Source organism: Onthophagus taurus, chromosome 1 (genome assembly GCF_036711975.1).
Source record: "Onthophagus taurus isolate NC chromosome 1, IU_Otau_3.0, whole genome shotgun sequence".
NCBI classification, from domain to species: Eukaryota; Metazoa; Arthropoda; class Insecta; order Coleoptera; family Scarabaeidae; genus Onthophagus; species Onthophagus taurus.
Genome location: NC_091966.1, coordinates 19,883,123 through 19,908,314, shown reverse-complemented (window position 1 = coordinate 19,908,314; position 25,192 = coordinate 19,883,123). Strand labels below are relative to the sequence as shown.

The window sequence follows — 25,192 nt, the reverse complement described above, 5'->3', positions numbered from 1 at the left end:
TGCGGGGTCCCTCAAGAGTCTATCCTTGGCCCCTTACTTTTTATTATACATATATGTTAATGACTTGCCGACACGACGTTAGTAGTGCGAGACAGTACAGTGGAATTTATTAATAACAAAAGTACCGAAATTCTGCACATGGTGACTGATTGGATGAGCGCAAATAGATTGGTACTAAATAATGAGAAAACCCAATTTATGAAATTTTTTTCAACGAGATTAATCAAGCGTGAAGTTTTTGGGTTTGCATTTTGAATATCTTGAGGCCGCTAGGGCGGCTTACTTTTCGTGCTTTCACTCTGTTGCAGGCTACGGTATAGCAGTTTGGGGTTCTGCTCTACGTGTGGGAAGAGTGTTTCTTCTACAAAAACGGTGTGTACGTGCCCTTGGTAACCTTAAGACAAATGAGATTTGTAGGTTGTCGTTTCAAAGGCACTGTATACTTACTATACCTACCACCTATATCTTGGCGTGCTTGAACTATGTTCATAATCATAAGAGTGAGTTTACAACCAACTGCCAACTACATAGTTATAACACTCTCCATAAAGATCTTCTTGAGTTACCAACTCATAGATTAAATGTAACACAACAGGTTGTTCATTTTCAAGGTGCTAAATTATACAATAAATTGCCTAACAATTTCAAATTGTTAAATCCCCAGAAATTTAACTCAACTGTTAAAAGTATGTTAATATCAAAATGCTTGTATTCTCTCGAAGATTTTAATAACTGCGACCTTTGTACAGGGTGTCCCAATTTCGATGTCCGCATAGGCTATCTCCGAAACTAAAAGAGATAGAAAAAAGTAGCTTACATGTCATGATCTCGTTTTTCGAGAATATGCTAATGCCGAAAACTCCGAACAGCTATCGTCATAGTATGTACGTATGGTTATCACCATAGCAACATTAACTTTTAAATGCATACATTAGTTTTAGATAGAACAAAATGAATTTTTGTTAATTATTCAATAACTATAAGAAATATACCCCTCAAACAATATATATTTGCTATGAGAAGAAAATAACAAATTATTTTAGGTCATAGTCAACTATGGTTTCTGTTATATAGGCAACACAATATACTAATGTGAGTATAAAGAATAGAGGTTAAGTTCAATGTAGACGGTTGTAAAAGAAGAACCAGTTGTGATTTCAGTAATAAAGTGAACACCAATAGATAGAGAGTGTCGTTATTACCCAACTATAAAAGAACAGTTTCCATTTAAAAAAATAAAGTTACGTCTAAAATCTCGAAAATAAAAGATGGGAAAAAAATTCTTCCTACGCCACTGAATTCTTCGTAAAAAGTTGCCCATATAATGTTTTATTTATAATACTCCATATATAATACTCCATCGTTGATAATAAGTGAGATATTCGCGAATGTCTCACGAAAAACGAGATCATGACATGTAAGTTACTTTTTTTTAAAATTACTTAAATGTGGCGAAATTGTGTCTGTAATTTATTCGCTTACTTTTATAATATAAGAGTAACTTTATGTAATAAAGTAAATAATAAAAATAATATAATAATAAAATATATAATATATATTATATATATATAATATTCAGTATTTGAGTTGTGTTTATACATAAACACAACTCAAATACTGAATAGTCAACTTCTAAAATACTTAACTCTTTATAACTCAAAAACCGTGATGACTAGAAAAATTCTACGTGCACCATTGGATTCTACGTGAAAAAATCTATTAGAACCAGTTTTTACGTTTCCGGATAGCCGATATACAGGAGGTGTCTGAAAATCGTAAATTTTGAAACACTCCCTGTATATCAAAAACGAAGAGGGCTATGAAAATTTGGTTTGTGCCATTGTAAGTTTCACAAAAAAGCAGCTCAGGTTCGCGAAAGCCCCAAATTTCTCTCTTTCATAATAACTGAGATACCCTGCAAACCCATCGAAATTTCGACACGCTGTACACTTCTCTCTTATACATGTTGGTTTGTGACGACAATAATTTTTTTGGTTATCGTTAAAAATTGGAATAAATTGATGCAAATTTGAACAAGAATTGACATAAAAATGGAATATAGAGGTTATGGTTTTCAGACAAAATAAAAAGAGAATCTTTGGATTATTACAATTTTTGTGCTATTTGGAGCTGTTTGTAAATTATTGTGTAGTTTTGCCGAAAAAATGTTATACAGGTTTTTTTAAGTAGTGGAACATTCATTTTCTGTAAGTTACGCTTATCTTGAAATTCGTTCCAAGTAATGGATTAGAGGCTGATAATGAATTTCTAAGAACTATAAATCAAATACACCTTGTCACGCCTGAAATCGTTAGCGTTGATATCTACATTGAAAATCCACACAAACAAGGACAATCCCAATTCCTCAACTTTTCCAACCCAAGTGTTGTTGCCGCAGGTAAAAAAAATTATTAAAATTATTATTTCCAATTTATTTTATTTAAAGGCGCCACCTCGTTAATCTTGCGACACCCACTAACGAGGAAGTGACGATGTGTGTGAAATAGGATTAAGGTAGGTTGAGGAGATACTCATTCACAAAATACACAAAAAAAAAATTTTAAGGCAAAGCTCGATATAATAAAAAAAAAAATACAATTCAACAACAAAAAGAAAATTTCAAAACGATCAGTAATATTTAAAAAAAAAAAGCATAAAACGTAAACCCTTTAAAAGAAAAATAAAATAAGATTGTAAGTACGCGCAATTCCCCGAAAACAAAGAGCTCAGTGTTGACGAACAAATTGATCACTTTCCAACTCAGAAAAGTGTCAAACAATCAAATCTTTTACAAAAAAAATAAGATAACTGAAATTATATATGTTTATATATACTGATGTTAAATGAAATGAAATTATAAATGAATATGGAAAAGTTAACAACACTCTGAGCTTTTTTTTTTTTTCGTTTTATCAAAAACTAAGTTGAGAGTTCCTTTTCCAAAAGTACATGAAAATTTCCAGTGGACGCCGTCAGGTTGGTGGTCGAAAAGGTAAGGATCGATGCTGTTATTCCAAAAATAACTTCCCCCAAAAAAAATTCTCAAACACCTTTCTGTTTCAGGTATTTCAAAATTCCAAAATGGCTGTGGATGGATACCACGATTCGTCGTGTCGAAAATTCGATATAAATCGACAATATATAACGGCTCAAATTATTTTCGACCGTACACGTGCCGCCTAAAATTTTTTTTTACATAAATGTATTGATTTTTTTTAATTGTAAAGTAGAATAATTTTTAATTTGTGAAAGAATAAAATACTACATAACTGAAGGATTGAACATTAGTTTTAATATTAGAAACATTAGATTACTAAAATAATTAACTCAAAAAAAATAGATAACTTCGGTACTAGCTCACAACCTACCTCACAACGTTACGAGGCTAAAATACAGCCGAATTAAAGATTAATACTGCGTTTTTCTACTCCGGGAAATCCCGATCGTAATTAAATACTTTGTCGATGTTTGGTGAATAACTCCGCCAAAAGCGTAATTTTGTCTACGACCCAAACCAATTACAAAAATTTTATCTTCAAAAATGTCGTTTCAGGACAAAAATGCTTCACCATACATTAAACGCGTGAGACTGTCTAGTGCAAGTGACCGAGTTAAAAATGCGGAAAACGCTTAAATACCCGTTTCCAAAAATCCGCAAAAAAATTTATATCGCGTCCGAGTTTCCGACTCCGAGTTCAAATCAATTTCGGTAAACGATTAAATAAGGTGAATCACCTCATCCGATACAAAGCCCAAATTCAAAAAAAAAAGAAAAACTTGAAGAGTTAATTCAAAACTGTTAAAATTTTACTATAATATTAATTTAAAGCAATGGAAATACAGTGAAGACCGGTTATAACGAGCAGTCAAGGGACCGAAAAAATTGCTCGCTATAGACGGTACCTCGTTATAACCAAGGTTGTCGTAATATGTAACATAAATTTTAATACTTGTGCAAAAAGTAGTAACCAGCAATTTTAAGAACGACTTAAAAAAATCTTTTTGTTTTTGCACTTTTACAATGAAATTTTTGTTTATTCACTATCAGAAATTAATCACTATGAGAAATTTTGTTTGCTTTAAAAGTATACGATTGAAAAGGTAAAAACAAAAAAATACATTATCATGTTTTTGCAATTTTTCATAACATTATTGTTTAAGACTAAACATCTATACTATTATACATCTAAAATTATTTTTTATTGAAATATTCTCGGATGTTTTTCTGTTTTATGCTTTTATGTAATAATTCCTGGCAAATATTTTTGTTTATTGTATCGCATGCGAACATACATTCAGTATTGTCCGCATAGTTGGTTACAATGTAACGTGTAACCCTAGAAAATGCTTCTAAAAATTCATTTTTTGATATGTTTCGTTCTACCTCTTCATCTGATTCACCGTCAGATTCATTATCTTTATTCAACACGTTAGACATTATTTCAGTGTCAGATAGAATGGAACCAGTAGTAACATCGTCATCGATAGTGGCAAATAAATTTAAATCGATACCGTCTATTTCCAAACCGTTTTTCTCTGCCCAACTAGAAAGATTTTCTTCCACAGAGATACGCGTAATTAATGGAGCTAAGGGAATTTCATATTCCTCGCTAAAACTCTCTGCAAGATTTCCGAATGCATGACGAAAGCAATTCATTATTGTTTCTTTTTTAACATTTATCCATGCGCTGTTTAGCATTATTATGGCATCTAAAATATCGATTTTTAATTTTTTCGTTCAGATCCATAGCTTCTACTAAATGAACAATAACTTTTGTCGGTAAAACGTTTTCATCGATTTAATTATGCCTCGGTCCATCGGTTGTAAGACGGAAGTTGAATTTCGCGGAAAGTACGCAAGTTCAATACATTCTAAGTTGTTAATATGAGGATTTTTGTAACGACATATAGGTACAAGTTCACGTAAATCTAGCGATAAACTGAACTGCCCATGGTGCCTAAATGGCGCGTCACGACGTCGCCAGATTTTTACGTCATTCGCTCGTTATAGACGGTACAAAACACGCAAAACTACAACCGAGCTCTCGTTATAACCGAACTCTCGTTATAACCGAGCTCGCGTTATAACCGAGATTTTTTACATTGTAAGGATAGGATTTTTCACGGGACTTGGAAGCTTGCTCATTATAGAGCAGGTGCCCGTTATAAAGCATACTCGTTATAACCGGTCTTTACTGTACGAATTTAATTCCGCCCTCTATGAATTAAAGATTAAAACAAAAAAAAAGACAACGAAAAGGATTTACGGGAAAGGAAATCTTCAAACCACTTCAATCCTCTGGCGTCACCTTCTGAAACACGAACCAAAACAAAACAAACAAAAATATAAATATTTTTTGAGGTAAAACTGATTTACTTTTAATTTGTGAATGTGAATTAATTTAACAGAAATAATTATTAATAGTGAATAAGCATGTTTAGTACATTTACGTGGAATTACATGGATTCATTTATTTTAGTGATTAGTATTAGTTTATCGATTTCAACAAGTTTTAACACATAATGCTACAATCAAATGTAAACAAGCATATAATAAATTAAAATCGTTAATTGAAAAAATATATGATTTTAGATGCCTGGCATTAACACGTGGAAAGAAATTCGCGAGGACTACAGCAATCTAAGCGTCTATGCAAAAAGATCGCTTTTTTATAGGCGATTTAATCCTATTATCATTTGCAACTAATGTTTTTGTTATTCTTGTTCAACTTCTTAGCACTTTAGAAATAAAAACCAACAACGATGCAATCTAAAGAATGTATTTCATTTGTTCCTTTGGGTTTTTATAGCCGATGAGTCATTATTAACCGGCGTCCCGGAAACAAGCCGTATTCATAAATAAGTTCAGTTGTATCGCAAAACCTCGAGCCGACCATATGTATTTCGTTGTATCTTAAATATGTTTACTTTATGAATACAGGTCTTTACGTCGACGAAAAAGTTAACTCATATATAGTAATGTAAATATCGCACTTTATCTCTAACCATTCATAATAATCTTAATCATTAAATTAATATTTATTTGGTTATTTCTTTTCATCTCAATTTTAATATAATTGAAATAAAACTATGTGTATTTATAGATGGATGGTTTTTTTAATTTTCGGCTCTACCGGTTTCGATTGTTACATTCAATCATCTTCAGGAGCTACGTCATTAAACATATTTTTAAAAACATAACTTGTTTATTATTTAAGCTGTTATCTTCTTGATCTTGATTACTTACTTCTTCTTTTCTTTGTTACCTTGTTATTTACTCAATAAGCTTTCCTTGCACCACTATACGCAATGTGTTTCTTTTCGTTCAATTACATTAAATTAATGTTGTTTTCTTTGAAAGCTATACAAATAATAATACAATCAGTAATAGCAAATTTGGTAACTATTTAGTTACAAAACAATTGAATTAGTAAAGATAACGAACTATTTCGTGCCAAACCTAATCCAAACCCAAGGACTGTAATCTAAGATGTAAATAAATAATAAATCTAACAAACTTTTATGTCGATGATAAAGATCACTCATAAGGTAGCAAACGTGGCATGAATGCGCACAGCGTGAGCGCAGTAGCAAAACTGAGGACGCCATATAAGGCACAGTATAAAGTTAATTCACTTTATTGGTATAAGGCAAGTGAGACTACTGATTTACTTTATACTGTGCCAGAACGGAACCGTACTAGTGTATACTACGTCACACCACGTACCACGCCCAGCCAGTTTGTTGTGTGCTTTTAGACTAACTAAAGCGAATTTATTTTGGAGTGGCTTTAACATTTATCACAAGTAGGTTTCATGAATTAAAATTGATATTTATATACAGGGTGTTAATGAACGACGTGCATTTTTTATTAGAATTTTTCTCCTATTTTGTCGAGTACTACCGCCCGCGCCCCCTGAAATATCTGCACGTCGTTCATTAACACCCTGTACACTCATAATTGTATAATATTTTACGGTATAATTCAAAAATCGTCGTGTCGCTTAAAAATGTACAATTTTTTTTTAATCGATGGGAAATCATTCAAATAGGTTGCTAGAAATAAAAAAAATGCGTGGAAAAGTGTAAAACTTCCGGAAAAATCACTTTAAAGTTTCGATGTAACGTCATTTTTTGTGACATCATCAACCATGCTAACCATACATTTTCGCAACACCACCGGTAATTACAATCCTATCTTATTTTATTTTCACAATTAAGCACATTAATCCGATAAAATTAAATAATTTTTATAAAATTTATGAAAGAATTAACAATTAGGTTTTGTTACAAAACATACAATGTGTTAATTAATTATTGTACCCGACGTCATCACTGCAAGTATGCAACCAATATCACAGTATACGCGATTTACGTATTGCAACACCAATATTGGTTGCATACTTACAATGATGACGTCGGGTACGATAATTAATTAAATCATTTCAAATCGCCGACACCCGATACGCGATTTAGTATTAAGTTTCTTTTTGTGTAATAGTAATTTAAAATAATTTTGAAGAAACAAGATTCTTATAAAAACATACTGATTTATTTTAAAATTTTTTATAGAAATTAGATTTTGAGTTAGGTTAATTAACATTTAAACTGGTGCGAATTCCTCAAATGTCGGGTTAGGTTTGGAGCAGGGGGTGGGTTAAAAATGCCAGGTTGGAGGGTCCGTTGAAAAAAAAACGTTAAACGGGTCGATCAATTCGCCCTGTGTTAACAAGGGCAGACCCACAAAATCTAATATTTGTTAAATATACTAAAACATCCCACCTATGGAATAGCGTGGTCACATTTATTTGCTCTGACTCAGAGCTGGGACGGGTACAGGAAAAAAGTATTCGAGTATTCGGATACCGGATACATACAATGTATCCGGATACTTTCTTAAAAATGTGGGGATACTTTCTCCATAAAAGTATTCGAATACATGTATCCGGCAATTTTCGGAATAAGTTCCTTGAATTTTTTCTAGAAGGGGAAATTTAGTGTACAAATTCTAGTCGGAGAGAGAGCCCTTGATTTTCCCACAATAATAAAAGAGAAGAACAACTAACTTCCAACATGTTACATGCCAACATGCCACAATTATTGATGTAGTCATAAAAGATGTACAATCGTAGAAGAAACTGAAAAAAATGGGGATTCAAACACTTTGGTGTATATGTACGTGTGTAATAATAGAATAGGAAATAAAAAAACTCAATTAAAAGGTATCCGAACACCGAAAAAAGTATCTGGATACTTTCAGATTTAGTCACGGATACCGGATATAAAATTTGAAAAGTATCCGAATACAGAGTATCGGATACTCAAAAAGTATACGGATACTGTATCCGGATACAGAAGTATCAGGATACTCCCCAACTCTGCGCTGACTTCGTAAGGGCTGTTTTATTCACTCCCATATTAAAAAAATCGAACTGTGTTAACGACGGCAGTCTCCAAAAATCTGATAGTTGCTAAGTATACTAAAACATCCCACCTGTCGAATAGAGTGGCCAGAGTTACTTGCTCTAACTTCATAAGCGCTCTTTTATTCACCTCTATGATAAGGAAATTCGCCCTGTGTTAACGATGGCAGTCCCCAAAGATCTGATAGTTGCTAAATATACTAAAACATCCCACCTGACGAATAGCGTGGCCAGATTTAATTGCTCTGACTTCGTAAGGGCTGTTTTATTCACCCCCATATTAAAAAATTCGCCCTGTGTTATCGACGGCAGTCCCCAAACATCTGATTATTGCTAAATGTACTAAAACATCCCACCTGTCGAATAGCGTGGCCAGAGTTACTTGCTCTGACTTCGTAAGGGCTGTTTTATTCAACACCATATTAAAAAAAATCGCCCTGTGTTAACGACGGCAGTCCCCAAAAATTTGATAGTTGCTAAATATACTAAAACATCCCACCTGTCGCATAGCGTGGCCAGAGTTACTTGCTCTGACTTCATAAGCGCTCTTTTATTCACCTCTATGATAAAGAAATTCGACCAGTATTAACGACGGCAGTCGCCAAAGATCTGATAGTTGCTAAATATACTAAAACATCTCACCTGACGAGAAGCGTGGTCAGATTTAATTGCTCTGACTTCGTAAGGGCTGTTTTATTCACTCTCATATTAACCCTAGGATGCATAAACCGGGCCTCTCAGGCCCGGCGAGATTGTAGTTACTCATAATTTTCTTAAAATAATTTCAATCGGCTTGAGCATTTAGATATGCTCTAAACACGTCAGTAGTATAGCTATGGGCGTTCTGGACCAAAATCCCATAAGATTTAACATTGGGGTCGAAAAGTACTTTTTATCCCCACCACTACCTCCTTTCGAGGGTGTAGCCACGCCCACATTTTAAATTCAACCAATCAGAGCGCAGCATTCTCCAAGAACCCTCTTTTTGGCGGGAAATTTGAATGAGGATCGACAGGCCTTATGATGATGACGTCATCATCGAGGCCGGACACAAAGCGTTTGGTTTGGCTTACCGGCTGAGTGCTATGGTGCGGGGTGCGGGCGGGCAGGGCAGGGTGGTTCAATCAGAGCATAGCATTCTCCGAGAACCCTCTTTTAGGCTGGGGATTGAATGAGGCTACCGCCTTATCACGATGACGTCATCGTCGATATATCAAGGCCTTGACACATCCGGACACGAAGCGTTTGGCTTGGAGGTTATAAAATGGTAAATATCTCGTTAACGATGCTTCAAATCGAAAAATAAACCAAAAAATTCCCCCCTACAACCCCCTGTCGCCTGTAACAAATACGAACAATATGGCACGGGTGAAAACTGCCAAAAGGGCCTTATTTAGTTATCGAGCTGATGACGTCATGCCGCCGGATCGTGTGGAGCTTGGTAGTGGTGACGTCATCTAGACAACCAGTTAGGTGCGGCATTTGGGCGTGGGCCGGTAGGGGGGGCAGGGTGCGAAGTGAGGGGTGTTGGAACTTCATCGAGACCTTGATACATCCGGACACAAAGCGTTTGGTTTGGCTTACCGGCTGAGTGCTATGGTGCGGGGTGCAGGCGGGCAGGGCAGGGTGGTTCAATCGGAGCATAGCATTCTCCGAGAACCCTCTTTTAGGCTGGGGATTGAATGAGGCTACCGCCTTATCACGATGACGTCATCGTCGATATATCGAGGCCTTGACACATCCGGACACGAAGCGTTTGGCTTGGAGGTTATAAAATGGTAAATATCTCGTTAACGATGCTTCAAATCAAAAAATAAACCAAAAAATTCCCCCCTACAACCCCCAATCGCCTATAACAAGCACGAACAATATGGCACGGGTGAAAACTGCCAAAAGGGCGTTGGTTCAACCCCTGTTCAACCGGTTGAATACCGGTTCAACCCCTGTCCCCCCCTAAGACCTAGCCTGGATAGATCATGATCTACAGCCCGCGCGGTGTTGAAGCTGATGATTACGTAATGTTGCGTAATATTATAAGTAAAATTGTTAAAGTTTATTAAGATAATCCAGAAAACATAAAACGTGCAAGTATAAAAGATTTTTTAAAATTAATAAATAATTATGTTTTTTTGGAACAATGATGGGAATCGTTGATGAACGGGTTGACGTGAGAGGAAATTAAATAATAATTTATTAAGGAAGTAGAGGGGGGGGGGCCGCAGCTACCTATCAAATTTACCTAGCAATTTATAAATCGGTCAGTTGAACATCAACTTCCGTCGTTTGCGGATTTAATATCATGTAAGTGTGGGAATTCTTCGATTATCACGTTAGTTATCTCAAGGTCACGCGCTAGATTGTTATTGCAGAGCCCGGACAGTTTAGGAAACGTGCGCCCCCTCCACACTAAACGTATACCTTGATAAGCGTACGCTTCGATTTAGTTCATTGAATATTGAGACTGGAGTGGGAGGCGTTTTAGGATCACTTTCCTAAACTGTCCGGGCTTTGGTTATATGTATACATACATATAAAAATAGGATTTTCTGCTAAAGCGTAAATTAATATTGAACATTCACATCATCTTCATATCATTATTTAAGTGTTTACCTTAGCTATCCTTTGATATGAAGTCGCTCCCCTGATATAAGCGTAGTCATTTTCGTAATTGTCCGAATGAATATGGTGTTGAAGCTGATGATTACGTAATGTTGCGTAATATTATCATAAAACGTGCAAGTATAATGTGTATGTTGCATATATAAATTTAAAAATAACTTTAAAAATTGTGATGACACTTGCAATTATTTTTAAACAATCCTATATGTTTATCAAGGTCACCGGCGTATTAACTCATGTCCACACGTAGAGTTTCTATATTATAATTAGCTTCCCCTTAACAGATAATTTATTTTCGATTTAATGATTATCAAAAGTTATTTCCCAATTATAATAATTATCAAAACTTGTTTCTTTAATTAAAATGTGTATATAAGGCTTTGATATTAGACAAAAACTTATTAATATCCTGCATCTCATGCGAGAAGTTATAACCGCAATTTTCGCTGTTCTAGAATGGCTTCAACATCAGTCAAAACCCTGTCTTTTTCAAGACTAGTTGAGGAAATGCGTCATAGAGTTGTAACTGCTGATGGGGAAGATATAGAGCCCGCAATAAAGGACTGTAATCGTAATATTAAGGTGATGAACGCTGCGCTAAAGGTAGCCAACACAAGTGGTGAAAAGCACCACATAACCACTTGTGCTGGTCACATGCATGGATTCCGAAGCATGCTAAAATCGCTCCGGTACGTAACTGGGACCGGGTACAAACCAACTCACCCGACTCGCGAGAACTTTAGAAGCTTGCGGGTAAAATGGCAAGACCTTCAGACGGCGTTCTCCAACAGAATGAGAACGGGGATCATCATTAACCTGACCCACAAGGACCCTCGACAATTTATGGAAGATGCTAAAAAAATGATAATAAGGAGAATGACTAATGATGTGAAAAAATCAACATTGAAAGTTAACGCTGTGTTTTGTGGTGAATTCGTAACTAAGAAAATGGGAAAGGAAGTATTTGAATTTAAATATATAAATACTAGAAATGTCGCAATTTATAACAACACCGATTTAGAAGAGTGGTTTAAGAGCAACATTCAAGACCCCGTTCTAAAAGACCTTGAAGAATTTCAAGAAAAAGATAGTGGATGGGCTTTAAATGCGATCGTAAACCTACAGATGAACATTAATAAATATACCCCACAACTTGGGTCGTCATACATTGAATTACCTAGGGCCCTGAGGTTGAAACATGCTTGTGTAAATGTAAAGAACGATGATGAAGCATGTTTTGCGTGGGCAGTGACTTCAGCGCTTTATCCAGCCAATCATCACACCGACCGAACTTACATGTATCCACATTACTCAGAAGTTTTAAATATGAAGAACATAGCAATGCCGATGGTCATGAAACAAATCCCTCGGTTTGAACAACAAAACGATGTGTCGGTCAACGTGTACATTCTCGAATCACTAAAGAAGGGGCGGTATAATGTAGTTCCTTCCTATCTAGCTAAGGAGAGGAGAGGCAGACACGTTAACCTGCTACTCATCCAAGATAAGTATGTAGAAGAAGAAGATGGGGATGATGATGGTGAATTCAAGCCGAGATTTCACTACGTTTGGATAAAAGATTTATCCCGACTAGTGTCATCTCAATTATCGATACATCATACGAAAAAATATTTCTGTGAACGTTGCCTTCACTATTTTTACACTTCCACCGGTCTAGAAAAACACGTGGAGGATTGTGCTAAAATGAATGAATGCCGCATCCGTATGCCGAAGGAAGGTGAAATGGTATATTTCAAGAATTTTCAAAATAAAGAACCGGTTCCATTTGTGGTGTATGCGGATCTAGAATGTCTTCTGATACCAACAACAAAGACTGATACACAACATAAGCCATATAGTATTGGTTATTACGTAAAATGCTCATATGACGAGTCCCTGAGCTTTTACAAATCATATGCCGGTGAGAACTGTCAGCAGTGGTTTGCGACCGAAATGAAGCAGCTAGCGGAAGATGTGGAAACTATATTCCTATGTCCCTTACCCATGGAACCCCTTACCGAACCGCAAGAACTGGAGTTTCGCTCATTATCATGCTGTCATATATGCGAAAACCGCTTTGACGTAGGTGACGTCAGAGTTCGAGACCATTGTCACCTTACTGGTAAATATCGAGGAGCTGCGCATGAGGATTGCAACATTAACTATCAGGATAGTCACGTGATTCCAGTAGTCTTTCATAATTTAAGTGGGTACGATAGTCACTTTATTATAAAGAATTTAGCAAAAGATTTCGAAGGACGCATCGATTTGCTACCTATAAATAAGGAGCGATATATTTCTTTTACTAAAAATATAGACCAAAATTTAATTAAATTCCGGTTTATTGATTCATTTCGGTTCATGGCATCGAGTTTAGATAAATTAGCAAGTTATATAGATTCCTTTCCAAATTTAAAAACACAATTTCCAAATTTAGATGAATCTAAATTCAATTTATTAACGCGTAAAGGAGTGTTTCCTTATGATTACTTGGACTCTTTTACAAAATTAAATGAAACTGCATTACCGGATGAATCTAAATTTTATAACTCTATGACCGACAGTCACATTGCAGATACTGATTATACGCATGCTAATGAAGTGTGGAACGCTTTTGGCTGTCAAAATTTAGGAAATTACAGTGAGTTATATTTGAAAACAGATATTTTGTTATTAGCAGACGTATTCGAGAAATTTCGGGCTAGCTGCCTGAATTCGTATAGCTTAGACCCGGCTCATTACTATACATTGCCCGGGTATACATGGGACTGCATGCTGAAGTATACGAGGGTAAAACTTGAGCTATTAACGGATATTGATATGGCAATGTTTATAGAGCGAGGTATACGAGGAGGTCTAAGCCAGTGTTCGAAACGTTACGCCTCGGCTAATAATAAATATCTACCTAATTATAAATCAGATGAGCCATCAAAATTTATAATTTATGATGATATCAATAATCAATATGGATGGGCAATGTCTCAGTACCTACCCTATGGCGGATTTAAGTGGGTTGAGGGAAACAACATCAACTTCACTGTACCTGAGGATAACCCTGAAGGTTACATTTTAGAAGTTGATCTCGAGTACCCTGAATCCATTCATGATTCACATTGTGACCTTCCATTTTGCCCAGAACATCGTGCACCACCAAATTTAAAACAAACCAAATTAATGGGCACTTTATATAATAAAGAGCGATATGTGTTGCATTATCGTAATTTACAACAAGCGATTGAAAATGGTTTAATTTTAACAAAAATTCATCGTGTTTTGGAATTTAAACAGTCGGCTTGGTTGAAATCATATATTGATTTAAACACTAAATTTAGAACCGCGGCGATTAACGACTTCGAGAAAAATTTATTCAAATTAATGAACAACGCCGTATTTGGCAAGACGATGGAAAATATTCGAAAACATTCCATTGTGAAGCTTGTGACAAAATGGGGTGGTCGTTACGGCGCTGAGGCGTTGATCGCGAAACCAAATTTCAAATCCTCAATTATCTTCGATGAAAATTTAGTTGCTATAGAGCTCAATAAAATGGAAATTTATTTTAATAAACCCATCTACGTTGGTATGTGTATTTTAGATATATCGAAATTAAAAATATATGATTTTCATTATTCGTATATGAGGAGACGATTTGGGGACAAGGCCAGAGTCTGTTACACCGATACTGATTCCCTTATATACGAAGTCGAATGCCCGGATTTATATGAAGTGATTCGACGCGATGCTTCGAAATATTTCGACACGAGTGATTATCCTGAAAATAATATATACAACATTCCTCGTGTAAATAAAAAAGTTCTCGGTATGATGAAAGATGAAAACGCCGGTAAGGTAATGACTGAATTTGTGGGGTTGAGATCGAAGATGTATGCATGCCGAGTGGAGGGGGGAGATAGAGTTAAAAAAGCTAAAGGCATAAAAACGTCTATTGTTAAAAACGTAATCAGTTTCGATGATTACTTAGTATGTTTGCGAGAGGACAAAGAAATGCTCGTCACCCAAAAATTGTTTCAATCGCGAAACCACCAAGTATCAACAATTACGCAAACCAAAACTGCACTTAGTTCTCACGACGATAAAAGATATATTATTTCGGGGACAGTTGATACTTTACCCTGGGGACATTGGCGCATCTTATCATGCTGTTAACAGGTGCGGATCGAATTAAACTCTCATTATTAAACAATATAATTCCCCAAGAATTGATAAGACAACATTTTTTTGGAGCCTGCCTACAAGCATCTTTAATGTAAATTAGGGTATTAGCCGGAAATGTTGTTTGGTTATATGAAACATAAGGACCTACACATACCCATAATGCATTTCTGGGTAAAAGTGGAGAATGAATGTTATGATCCAACACGTAAAGTAATGAACACTTATTGTGTGTTAACGAAACCGACTTCATCTATGAAGAATGTAATAATAATAATAAATGTATCTTATTAAATTTATATAATTTATGGTTTTTTAAATAAATAAATAATCTCTAATCTTCTATAATTTTTTATTTTAATCCTTATCTCTCCCGACTGACAGCTGCTGCCGTGATGTTTTTTTTTAGCAGCAACCGTAGCGTTGCTTTATTTTTTATTAAGTAAATATAAACATGTCTGCGATAAAGGTTACCACCACCTCTATACCCTCTTAAGTTCCAACACTTCACTCCCCGCATGCTCGAACCCCGGCAGAATTCCAAGCCAAACGCTTTTGTGTCCGGATATATCAAGGTTTTGATGAAGTTCCAACACCCCTCACTCCGCACCTCACCCACTGCCCCCTACTGGCACACATCCTTCACCTAACTGGTTGTCTAGATGACGTCACCACCACCAAGCTGCACACGATCCGGCGGCATGACATCATCAGCTCGATAACTAAATAAGGTCCTTTTACCAGTTTTCACCCGTGCAATGTTGTTCACGCTAATTATAGTCGGCAGGAGGTTGTAGGGAGGGATAGGGGTTGAACCGATCGGTTGAACAGGGGTTTTAACCAAGGCCCTTTTGGCAGTTTTCACCCGTGCGATATTGTTCGTGCTTGTTATAGGCGACGGGCGGTTGTAGGGGGGGAATTTTTTTGGTTTATTTTTCGATTTGAAGTATCGTTAACGAGATATTTACCATTTTATAACCTCCAAGCCAAACGCTTTGTGTTCACATGTCCGGTGGAATGACGTCATCAGCTCGATAACTAAATAAGGCCGTTTTGGCAGTTTTTACCCGTGCCATATTGTTCGTGCTTGTTATAGGCGATTGAGGGTTGTAGGGGGGAATTTTTTGGTTTATTTTTCGATTTGAAGCATCGTTAACGAGATATTTACCATTTTATAACCTCCAAGCCAAACGCTTCGTGTCCGGATGTGTCAAGGCCTCGATATATCGACGATGACGTCATCGTGATAGGGCGGTAGCCTCATTCAATCCCCAGCCTAAAAGAGGGTTCTCGGAGAATGCTATGCTCCGATTGAACCACCCTGCCCTGCCCGCCCGCACCCCGCACCATAGCACTCAGCCGGTAAGCCAAACCAAACGCTTTGTGTCCGGATGTATCAAGGTCTCGATGAAGTTCCAACACCCCTCACTTCGCACCCTGCCCCCCCTACCGGCCCACGCCCAAATGCCGCACCTAACTGGTTGTCTAGATGACGTCACTCCTACCAAGCTCCACACGATCCGGCGGCATGACGTCATCAGCTCGATAACTAAATAAGGCCCTTTTGGCAGTTTTCACCCGTGCCATATTGTTCGTATTTGTTATAGGCGACAGGGGGTTGTAGGGGGGAATTTTTTGGTTTATTTTTCGATTTGAAGCATCGTTAACGAGATATTTATCATTTTATAACCTCCAAGCCAAACGCTTCGTGTCCGGATGTGTCAAGGCCTTGATATATCGACGATGACGTCATCGTGATAAGGCGGTAGCCTCATTCAATCCCCAGCCTAAAAGAGGGTTCTCGGAGAATGCTATGCTCTGATTGAACCACCCTGCCCTGCCCGCCCGCACCCCGCACCATAGCACTCAGCCGGTAAGCCAAACCAAACGCTTTGTGTCCGGCCTCGATGATGACGTCATCATCATAAGGCCTGTCGATCCTCATTCAAATTTCCCGCCAAAAAGAGGGTTCTTGGAGAATGCTGCGCTCTGATTGGTTGAATTTAAAATGTGGGCGTGGCTACACCCTCGAAAGGAGGTAGTGGTGGGGATAAAAAGTACTTTTCGACCCCAATGTTAAATCTTATGGGATTTTGGTCCAGAACGCCCATAGCTATACTACTCACGTCTTTATTCAATACACACTTTATTCAAAAATATTCAAGTGTAATTACCAATCGAAAAAAAAATCGTTTTCATTAGCACCCCGTATTTGCATAAACCGGGTCTGCGAAGCCCGTTACTATAGAACAAGTTTCAACTTGTTCATTACAGGTTGAGGGTTATTATAGTTTATCAAACACTGCTGCGCGGAATTGTGCGTGTCTGTGCAAGTTAAAACGTGCATTACTGTTGGATGTATAAAAGTAGGTGTAGCTGTTTTTCATTCAGTTTGAATAGAAGTTGGATTAAGTGATCTTGTGAGATACATAAGTATGATAATGGTGTCAAAAAGGAATGTGAAAAGCGAATGTGAGATTTGGTGACCCCGGTTATGAAGAAATATTGGTGCAGTGGGCAGCTGTATGTCATAATCTGCCTTCTGAAGAAAGTGATGTGTCAGAAGCAGAAAATGATGACACAGAAGATAGAAATTTCGAATTGGTTCCTGACGAGTATTCTGGATCCAGTTCTGATCATGGTGACGATAATTCAGAGGACGATGTTGATGATATTGGTAAGCCTTCAACGAGCGGTTACATTGCTCCAAGTGGTCTGGTATAGAGTTTGGAACCTCCAACAAAAAATAAAATTCAACCACACAACATTATTCGGCGTGCGCCAGGACTAGCAAGGAAACATATGTCTGCAACACCAAAAGAAGCGTTTCAGTTATTTGTAACTCCAGTTATTGTACAAGAAATTGTGAACTGAACTCTTCATTGTTTTGTTTTCAAAATAACGTATCCATGGTAAGTTACGAACATAAAAAGAACAAATGCGTAATTTTACTAAGCACGATACACCACGACGCATCTATCAATAACGACGCTAAGAGGAAGCCTGAAATAATCTCTCATTATAATAAAACAAAGGGCGGTGTTGACATCATGAATCAAATAGTGTCGACATACACGTACAAGAGGCAAAGTAAACGATGGCCCATGACATTTTTCTTCAACATCATTGATGTTGCAGCACTCAATGCATATATAGACTTTACGAAGGAACATCCAAACTACAACATAGGAATGACTCACAAACGCAGAATGTTTTTGAAAGATTTAGCGAAGAAACTAGTGATACCACATATGCAGAGAAGATCTACTAACCTTAACCTACGAGTACTGTCCGGGAGTGTATGAGCAGATTTATTGATATATGTGGTCCGCCAGCCGCTCACACAAGTGCAACAATTAAGAGAAAAAGATGCTCAGTATGTCCCGCAAGTATTGATCGTAAAAGCACAATGATATGTATTACTTGTAAAAATAATATCTGTAATGAGCATAGTATTAGAATGTGCACTAAATGCTTCTCTAATCCCTAAAAACAATAAACAATAGTGTTTTTTTAACAATAATGTTCACTTTCATATTTAACCTCACGTTTGTAACGTACATATGTATAAATAAATAAAGTTTTACTTCAATAAGTTTGTTGCTGTTCTGACTACACGTGATTTTATAAAATAATAAAAAATATTTTATTGGTTAAGTATCCTAGGGTTAAAAAAATCGCCCTGTGTTAACGACGGCAGTCCCCAAAAATCTGATAGTTGCTAAATATACTAAAACATCTCACCTGTCGAATAGCGTGGCCAAATTTACTTGCTCTGCAGTTTTATTCACCCCCAGATTAAAAAGAAACACAAATATATTAACAACAAGTACATACGTAAGAGTCACTCTCGCGGAGACACAAATATTTTAAAATATAAATATATAAGATTATTTTTGGAGGTACTTGTGACAAAGAACGCAGAAACGTTCTTAAATCTTAAGCAATCACTAATGATGCACTTTTGATTAACATAGCGCCAGCACAACTTACTCTTCATTGTGTCTAATGGCGTAGTGAGTAAGCCACGTTGTAGACACCGTTCATGCATGGGCAAAGATTTTATTAAAAGTAACTTCTTTAGCTCCTTTCTGTACACATTCATGTCATATACTGTTGTCAAGAGTATATCCTGCACAAGACACTTAAAGATATGTATTATACGATTGGTTGTTGAACTGGAGGATCGGAACGAAGAAACAGTCAAACGTTGCGATGCTTTGGACCACCGTCTGAATAATGAAGTGGAAACTAATGTTCTGCGCCTTTTTAACGAAAAATTAGAAGTCCCCATTGATACTATTAATATCGATCGATGTCATTATGTTGGAAAGCTGGTAAATGGTAAACAAATCGTAATCGTGCATTTTGTTTCCTATAAAGATCGACAATTGATTCTTCAAAAGCGGAAGTTGCTAAAGGGGTACCGCGTTCGAGTTAGGCCTTCTGCACACGGAGCTGCATATTAGATGCGATTGTAAGAAGGCGCAAGGTACATGAATATATCTATATTCCTATATCTATATATGAATATAACATGAATATATTTATCTACCTTGGGAAGGCGTACGGTTCAGTGCATCTCACGTATTTTTAAATAAAAACCTGCAAATAACGACGCGGCGTCGCGATTTCGTCTAATAAGACACTTAAAAGCGTCATGCAGCAACGCTTCTTATACGCCTAAAGATCCGCAAACGAACCGATCTTAAAACGTATTTTATTCAGTACTTGCCAATATGTCAAGTGATGAAGAGGATCTACTTTTGTTAAATTATCTTCGTTCTCGTAAGAGAAAACAGAAACATAAGAGAAAATTTTGGGTGCATTTTGGGAGCAATTTTGCTCTTGCTGCGTCAACAGTTTTTCTAGCAATACAAGTGTTTTAATTTTAAATTGTCGCATATTTTTGTCTGATAAGTTCTTTATGTCGGGTAATAAACTCAAAAGAAACATCCTTCGATCGTCATCTAAAGTCTTATTACTTTTCTTTGATATAATCTAAAGTAGCGTGATTGATTTCATATTTGTCCTCTACATGTCTTCTCTTTCTGTTCTTTTTTTCAATGTTAAAAGAACTTTCTTCAGAAGATTTCGTGACGTTATCGTTTTTATTTTCTTCAAGCAGGATATTACTTAACTGAGGTTCAGGATTGTCTTCGTCGGTCTCTGTCACTATTTCACTTTCTTCCAACGAAATGTTTCCGGTTTGTTCTAAATGCTGAATGGGTCTTACATATGGCAAGATACACATTCGTCTGCAATTTCACGTATTGTTTTATTGTGGCAATAACTTTTAATTACTAATTCACGGATTTTTGACCCTGTAGAGATACCACGCACCATTTTAATTGATAAATACATATTTACTCAACAGCAACAATGTTACAAGCTTTGGAACAAACCGGCAATTTGACATTTCATTTTACGTTGTTTCCACAGTTTACTTATTTGTTCCATTTTTATGGAAGTTACTTAACACTGTCCCAATATTAAGTTGTCAGGTAAAATGTACATTTTTCTGTCTCGTTTCTTATTTTTTTCTGCTCTTATTATTAATATATCGGCGGACGAAAACATGGTTTAAGATATAGAAAAGACCAAGCTTTCCAGCCGTGTGCTTAGTTTTTCGCTATCTTTCTAGATAACGAAAATATTGGCCCGAAAAGTAGACGGAAATACAAGGGAAAAGTTTGTTGCTGGGCTGAAAAACGATTGTGCAAACGTGTGATTGAGATGTGTTATATACCGCTGAAAAGAGCAGAAAATTTCCGATAGGATGAATATAGTTCTAGAGATTCCTCCCCGTGATATAAGAGAGTTATTGACGCAAGCGTGGTTTAGCCGCGGCAAAAATTGGTGGCAGCGCGACGTTTCTTATTTTTTCTTGCTCTCATTATCAACATATCGGCGGACAAAAACTCGGTTTAAGATAGACAAACGACCAAGCTTTCCAACCGTGTGCTTAGTTTTCCGCTAGCGTTATAAATAACAAATATATCCGTCCGAAAAGTACATAGATGGAAATACAAAAGTAAAGTTTGTTGCCAACTGTAGGCTCTTTTTCAGGAGCGTTTTTTTACAGACGTCGACCGATATTGACGGACGAAAACTCGGAATAAGATAGTCCAAGGTCAGCTCTTTGCGAATATGTAAACCATTTATTGAATTTCCATCTAGTAACGGCTGCACAAAGCCGTGAAGTTTGGTAATTCTGAGGTAAATTGAATGCAGCGCGACGTTTCTTATTTTTTCTTGCTCTTATTATTAACATATCGGCGGACGAAAATCTAATATCTCGGTTAGAGATTATTATTATTATGATAGAGGAAAGACCAAGCTTTCCAACCGTGTGCTTAGTTTTTCGCTATCTTTCTAGATAACGAAGATATGGGCCCCAGAAGTAGGTGGAAATATAAAGGAAAAAGTTTGTTGCTGAGCGGTTTGTTGCTATCGTCTCGCCGGTGATGTCAAATATCTCATTAGATCAAGAAAATACACTGATTTTTTACTGCTGTTTTAGTATATTTAGCAACCTGAAGTGACTTTTCTCAACCCTTCTCATAAAAACTTATTTTTTTTTATACAGGGTGAATTAGAAAAAAATGGGAAATCGCAAAAGACATCAAAATATGCCGATTTAATCCATGCTTTACACCAGTGTTGCTGGATAAAGGAGATACAGGACGCTCAAAAAAATATTACTTGTTCCTGGGATGTAGCAGTCCTCTTAGATTGCAAACTCGCTTAGTGTATATTGGTTACCTCGAAGAATTTTAAGATGTTAGATAAACTCCCTACGAAAATTCTTCAGGTGGTCATAGAACAAAGATTTTTAAATCTTGAGGATTTAATCAACTTATCTTCGACATGTTCGGGTTTACGAAGCTTTATCTTGCAAAACAATGTTTTATGGAAGAAACTGTATTTGGAAAAGTGGTCCGAAATAGTGGAAAATTCCTTCAAAATAGAAGATTATTTTTCGGAATTTCGTCACGGTTACAAAATACATCGAAATGTCGACGAAATATTAATAAACCTCGCAACGGAATGTATCGATAAAAAGCAACTATCCGACACAGATTTCGAAGACTTAATTCAAATAATTGATTTAAGATTTTTAAACAGAGAGTATATAGAACATTATTTAAGACAAATCTTAAATGATCACTCAGAAATTAATACCTCAGAAATTATTTCTTTAAAAACACCTGGAAATTTAACACTTAAATATTACAGCTTACTAACGTTACATTATTTAAGACACGTTCACTTGCAAAATTATTGGACCCAATTTTGTTCCTGCAAAGAAAAAGATCAACTTTTAGAAATCGGCGCCACATTGTTAAATCAGTGGTTAAACCCCCAATGTGTTATAAAAATCGAAAATGTTCGAAATCAATTCGACGAAATAACGGAACAAGTTAAAAATCATTTAAAAACTACTAAACCGAATCATCCGTTATTTCAAACGAGCGAGGACGAATTGAAGTCATGGCGGAATAAGAACATTTCTGAGAATAAGTTTACCTCGTCAGATTGTTGTGAGATTTTGGAAGCGATGAAACACGTTATTTTCGAAATTAATGATTTTTGTACTAATGAATCTAACGTTATTGAAAATCAATTCATATCGGATGTTTTCGAATCGAAAAGAGGTGGAGAAATAAGTTTAGCAATCATTTATGAAGGAGTAGCGAGAAGAATGGGTGTTCATTTAGACATAGTGTACACCAAAAATCACAATATTTTACTAAAACTAACAAAGCACGATATGAACGAAGAGGTGTGCTTTGTTAATGTTTTTGAAGATGTTTATGAAGTAGGACGAATTTATTCTGATCCGATCATAAGAATACATGCAATTCTTTCACCTAAATTGGTAAGAATCTTTCGTTTTTGTTATGTTTAAATAATAAACTGTTGATTTTTTTAATTTAAGGTTATCAAAAAAATGATTGAAGATATTTCATTCATATTAACCAATCGGCTTCAACCTCTGGAGCAAAGGGTCATTTTAATCCGTTCAATTTTAGAACTAAATCACGTTCTCAACCCCGATGATTTTCGCGTTATCCGTTCGTTGGCACGTTATTACATAAAACATGATATAAATACGACGCCGTTACAACAACTCTTACGAATTAAATATTACTACAATCCAAAGGACTCGATCGATATTTTATGTTTACTTGCGAGAGGAAGAGGAAGAAGTTCCGAAGAACGAAATAAGAGGGTCGCACCACGTTTTCAAGCAAAATTCGCCGTTGGAATGGTCATGAAACATAAAAAGGAAAACTATACGTGTCTTATTTACCAATGGAAAAATATTCTCATTCGTTATAATACAATTTACGACGTTTTGTTAGGAGATGGAACCAAGAGAAGCGTGAACGAAGATGATTTAATGTTTAGCGGGGTTGACACTGGTTTGGGAAATAATCCGGAAATTGGAAGATTCTTTACGCACTTCTTTAATCATTATTATGTCCCTAATTCCGCGCAAAATAATAAATTTCCCAGGGATTCTGAGATTAGAATTTCGTACCCTAAGTAACAATTAACAACTAACACGTTAAGTTAAGACATTATATGGGTGACATTTTATACGTTGAAATAATAAATATTTATTGACACTTTTTGCGTTTTCACTCTTATACAGGGTGAGTCAGAAAGAATGAGAAATCCGGGTACCGGAGACACTAGACACCAAAATATGACGATTTAATCCAACATCTCTTATACAGATGTCGATGTCGGTGGTTTTCGAGGTACAGGGTGTTATTAACAAAAAATTTGGTAGTTTTATGTTTTCGGGCATGAGAAATACGAATTAAAAAAGTTTTTTGGCTGTCAAGGTACGACCAATAAGAGCTACAAATCACAAAGAGCTTTCAATTTTACGTTAAAAAGATACTCTTATTTAAATTGTCTAAGTCCATCCGTTTTCGAATTATTTACTTTTAAATGTTTAAATGCATTTTTGTTTCTAAAATTTTTATTTTTTAACATAAGCAAAGTTGGTTTATTTTTCCGCTTATGTTTCGACAATTGCTTGTTAATTATCAACATTATTACGTTATTATTATCATTATTATTAAGTTATTACTAATTTGAAAATACCACGATATAATGAGTTTTAACAGTGATATGCGAGATATGATTTGTTGTTTTGCTCAAACCAATTTTAATGGTTTAGCAGCAACCCAAAGATATTTGGAGTTATATCCAAATCGAAGGCAACCTAATCATAAGTTATTTAGGAATCTGTACGGGATCTTTTTTCCTAAAAGTAGCAGTGGTTCGACACTAACAATTAGCGTCGACGAAGAAGAACAGATCCTGGTTCGAGTCGCAGAAAATCCATCTATATGTACTCGTCGATTAAGTATTACAACAGAGATCGCCAATCCTCAGTGTGTAGTTTTAAAGAAGTGAATATGCATGGCCACCGAAATGTGGCCATGCATATTCACCAGATTTAAATCCATGGATTTTTCGATCTTGTTTATTTCTTTTATTTTAATTTTATCAAAACTTCAAATATTGTTTTCACAAAAACTAAATAATATTTTTCAAAACGTGTAGGTTCATTGGAAAGAGGACACTTTTATTAACACTTTGGAAAATTTTCATACTCATATTCCAAGAAATGGATTTTATACGAATTTTTAAAACGTAATCGGCGAAAATTGCAAAATTCGAAAAAATTGTTGATCATGTCAAAAATTTATTTCTCAAGAACTGAAAGTGATTTTTCAAAACTGCTTGTTGCATTAAAAAGAGGATACTTTAGTTAATAATTGGTGATATTTCCACAAGGATCCTTCAAGAAATTAATTGAATAGCGAATTTTGAAAATTGTCGATGAAAATTGCCACATCGAAAAGTTTATCAAAACTTCAAATATTGTTTTCTCAAAAACTAAACGTTATTTTTCAAAACATGTTGGTTCATTGGAAAGTGGACACTTTTAT

General features: G+C 35.9%; 2 protein-coding genes across 11 annotated transcripts; both read left to right on the top strand.

The window, feature by feature from the left end:
- Positions 1–1,125: 1,125 nt before the first annotated feature.
- On the top strand, positions 1,126–23,851 carry LOC111421312 (F-box only protein 21-like). Of its 10 annotated transcripts, none has more exons than XR_002708164.2 (3): positions 1,129–2,398; positions 2,447–2,514; positions 2,566–3,282. XR_002708164.2 is itself a non-coding variant. In XM_071198223.1 (3 exons), the coding sequence occupies exons 2-3, from the start codon at positions 21,997–21,999 to the stop codon at positions 23,770–23,772; spliced, it is 1,716 nt and encodes a 571-aa protein (XP_071054324.1). In that variant the 5' UTR covers positions 1,151–1,417; positions 21,805–21,996; the 3' UTR covers positions 23,773–23,851. The 10 variants fall into 10 exon arrangements, 2 of the variants coding, with proteins under 2 accessions (XP_071054324.1, XP_071054320.1); XR_011641210.1 differs by having other exon boundaries at positions 1,133–2,398; positions 2,447–2,992; positions 3,064–3,282; XR_011641212.1 differs by having other exon boundaries at positions 1,134–2,132; positions 2,191–2,398; positions 2,447–3,282.
- Positions 11,550–15,209, top strand: LOC139430943 (uncharacterized). The gene has a single exon (XM_071198461.1). The coding sequence runs from the start codon at positions 11,550–11,552 to the stop codon at positions 15,207–15,209; it is 3,660 nt and encodes a 1,219-aa protein (XP_071054562.1).
- Positions 23,852–25,192: the final 1,341 nt, after the last annotated feature.

What these genes read in the sequence shown, in the direction of transcription:
- LOC139430943 (XM_071198461.1), top strand. Translation starts at nt 11,550, where the DNA reads ATGCGTCATAGAGTTGTAACTGCTGATGGGGAAGATATAGAGCCCGCA.
- LOC111421312 (XM_071198223.1), top strand. Translation starts at nt 21,997, where the DNA reads ATGTTAGATAAACTCCCTACGAAAATTCTTCAGGTGGTCATAGAACAA. An exon ending in CAATTCTTTCACCTAAATTG is followed by an intron (nt 23,098 to 23,157) that starts GTAAGAATCTTT and finishes TTTTAATTTAAG; the next exon opens with GTTATCAAAAAAATGATTGA.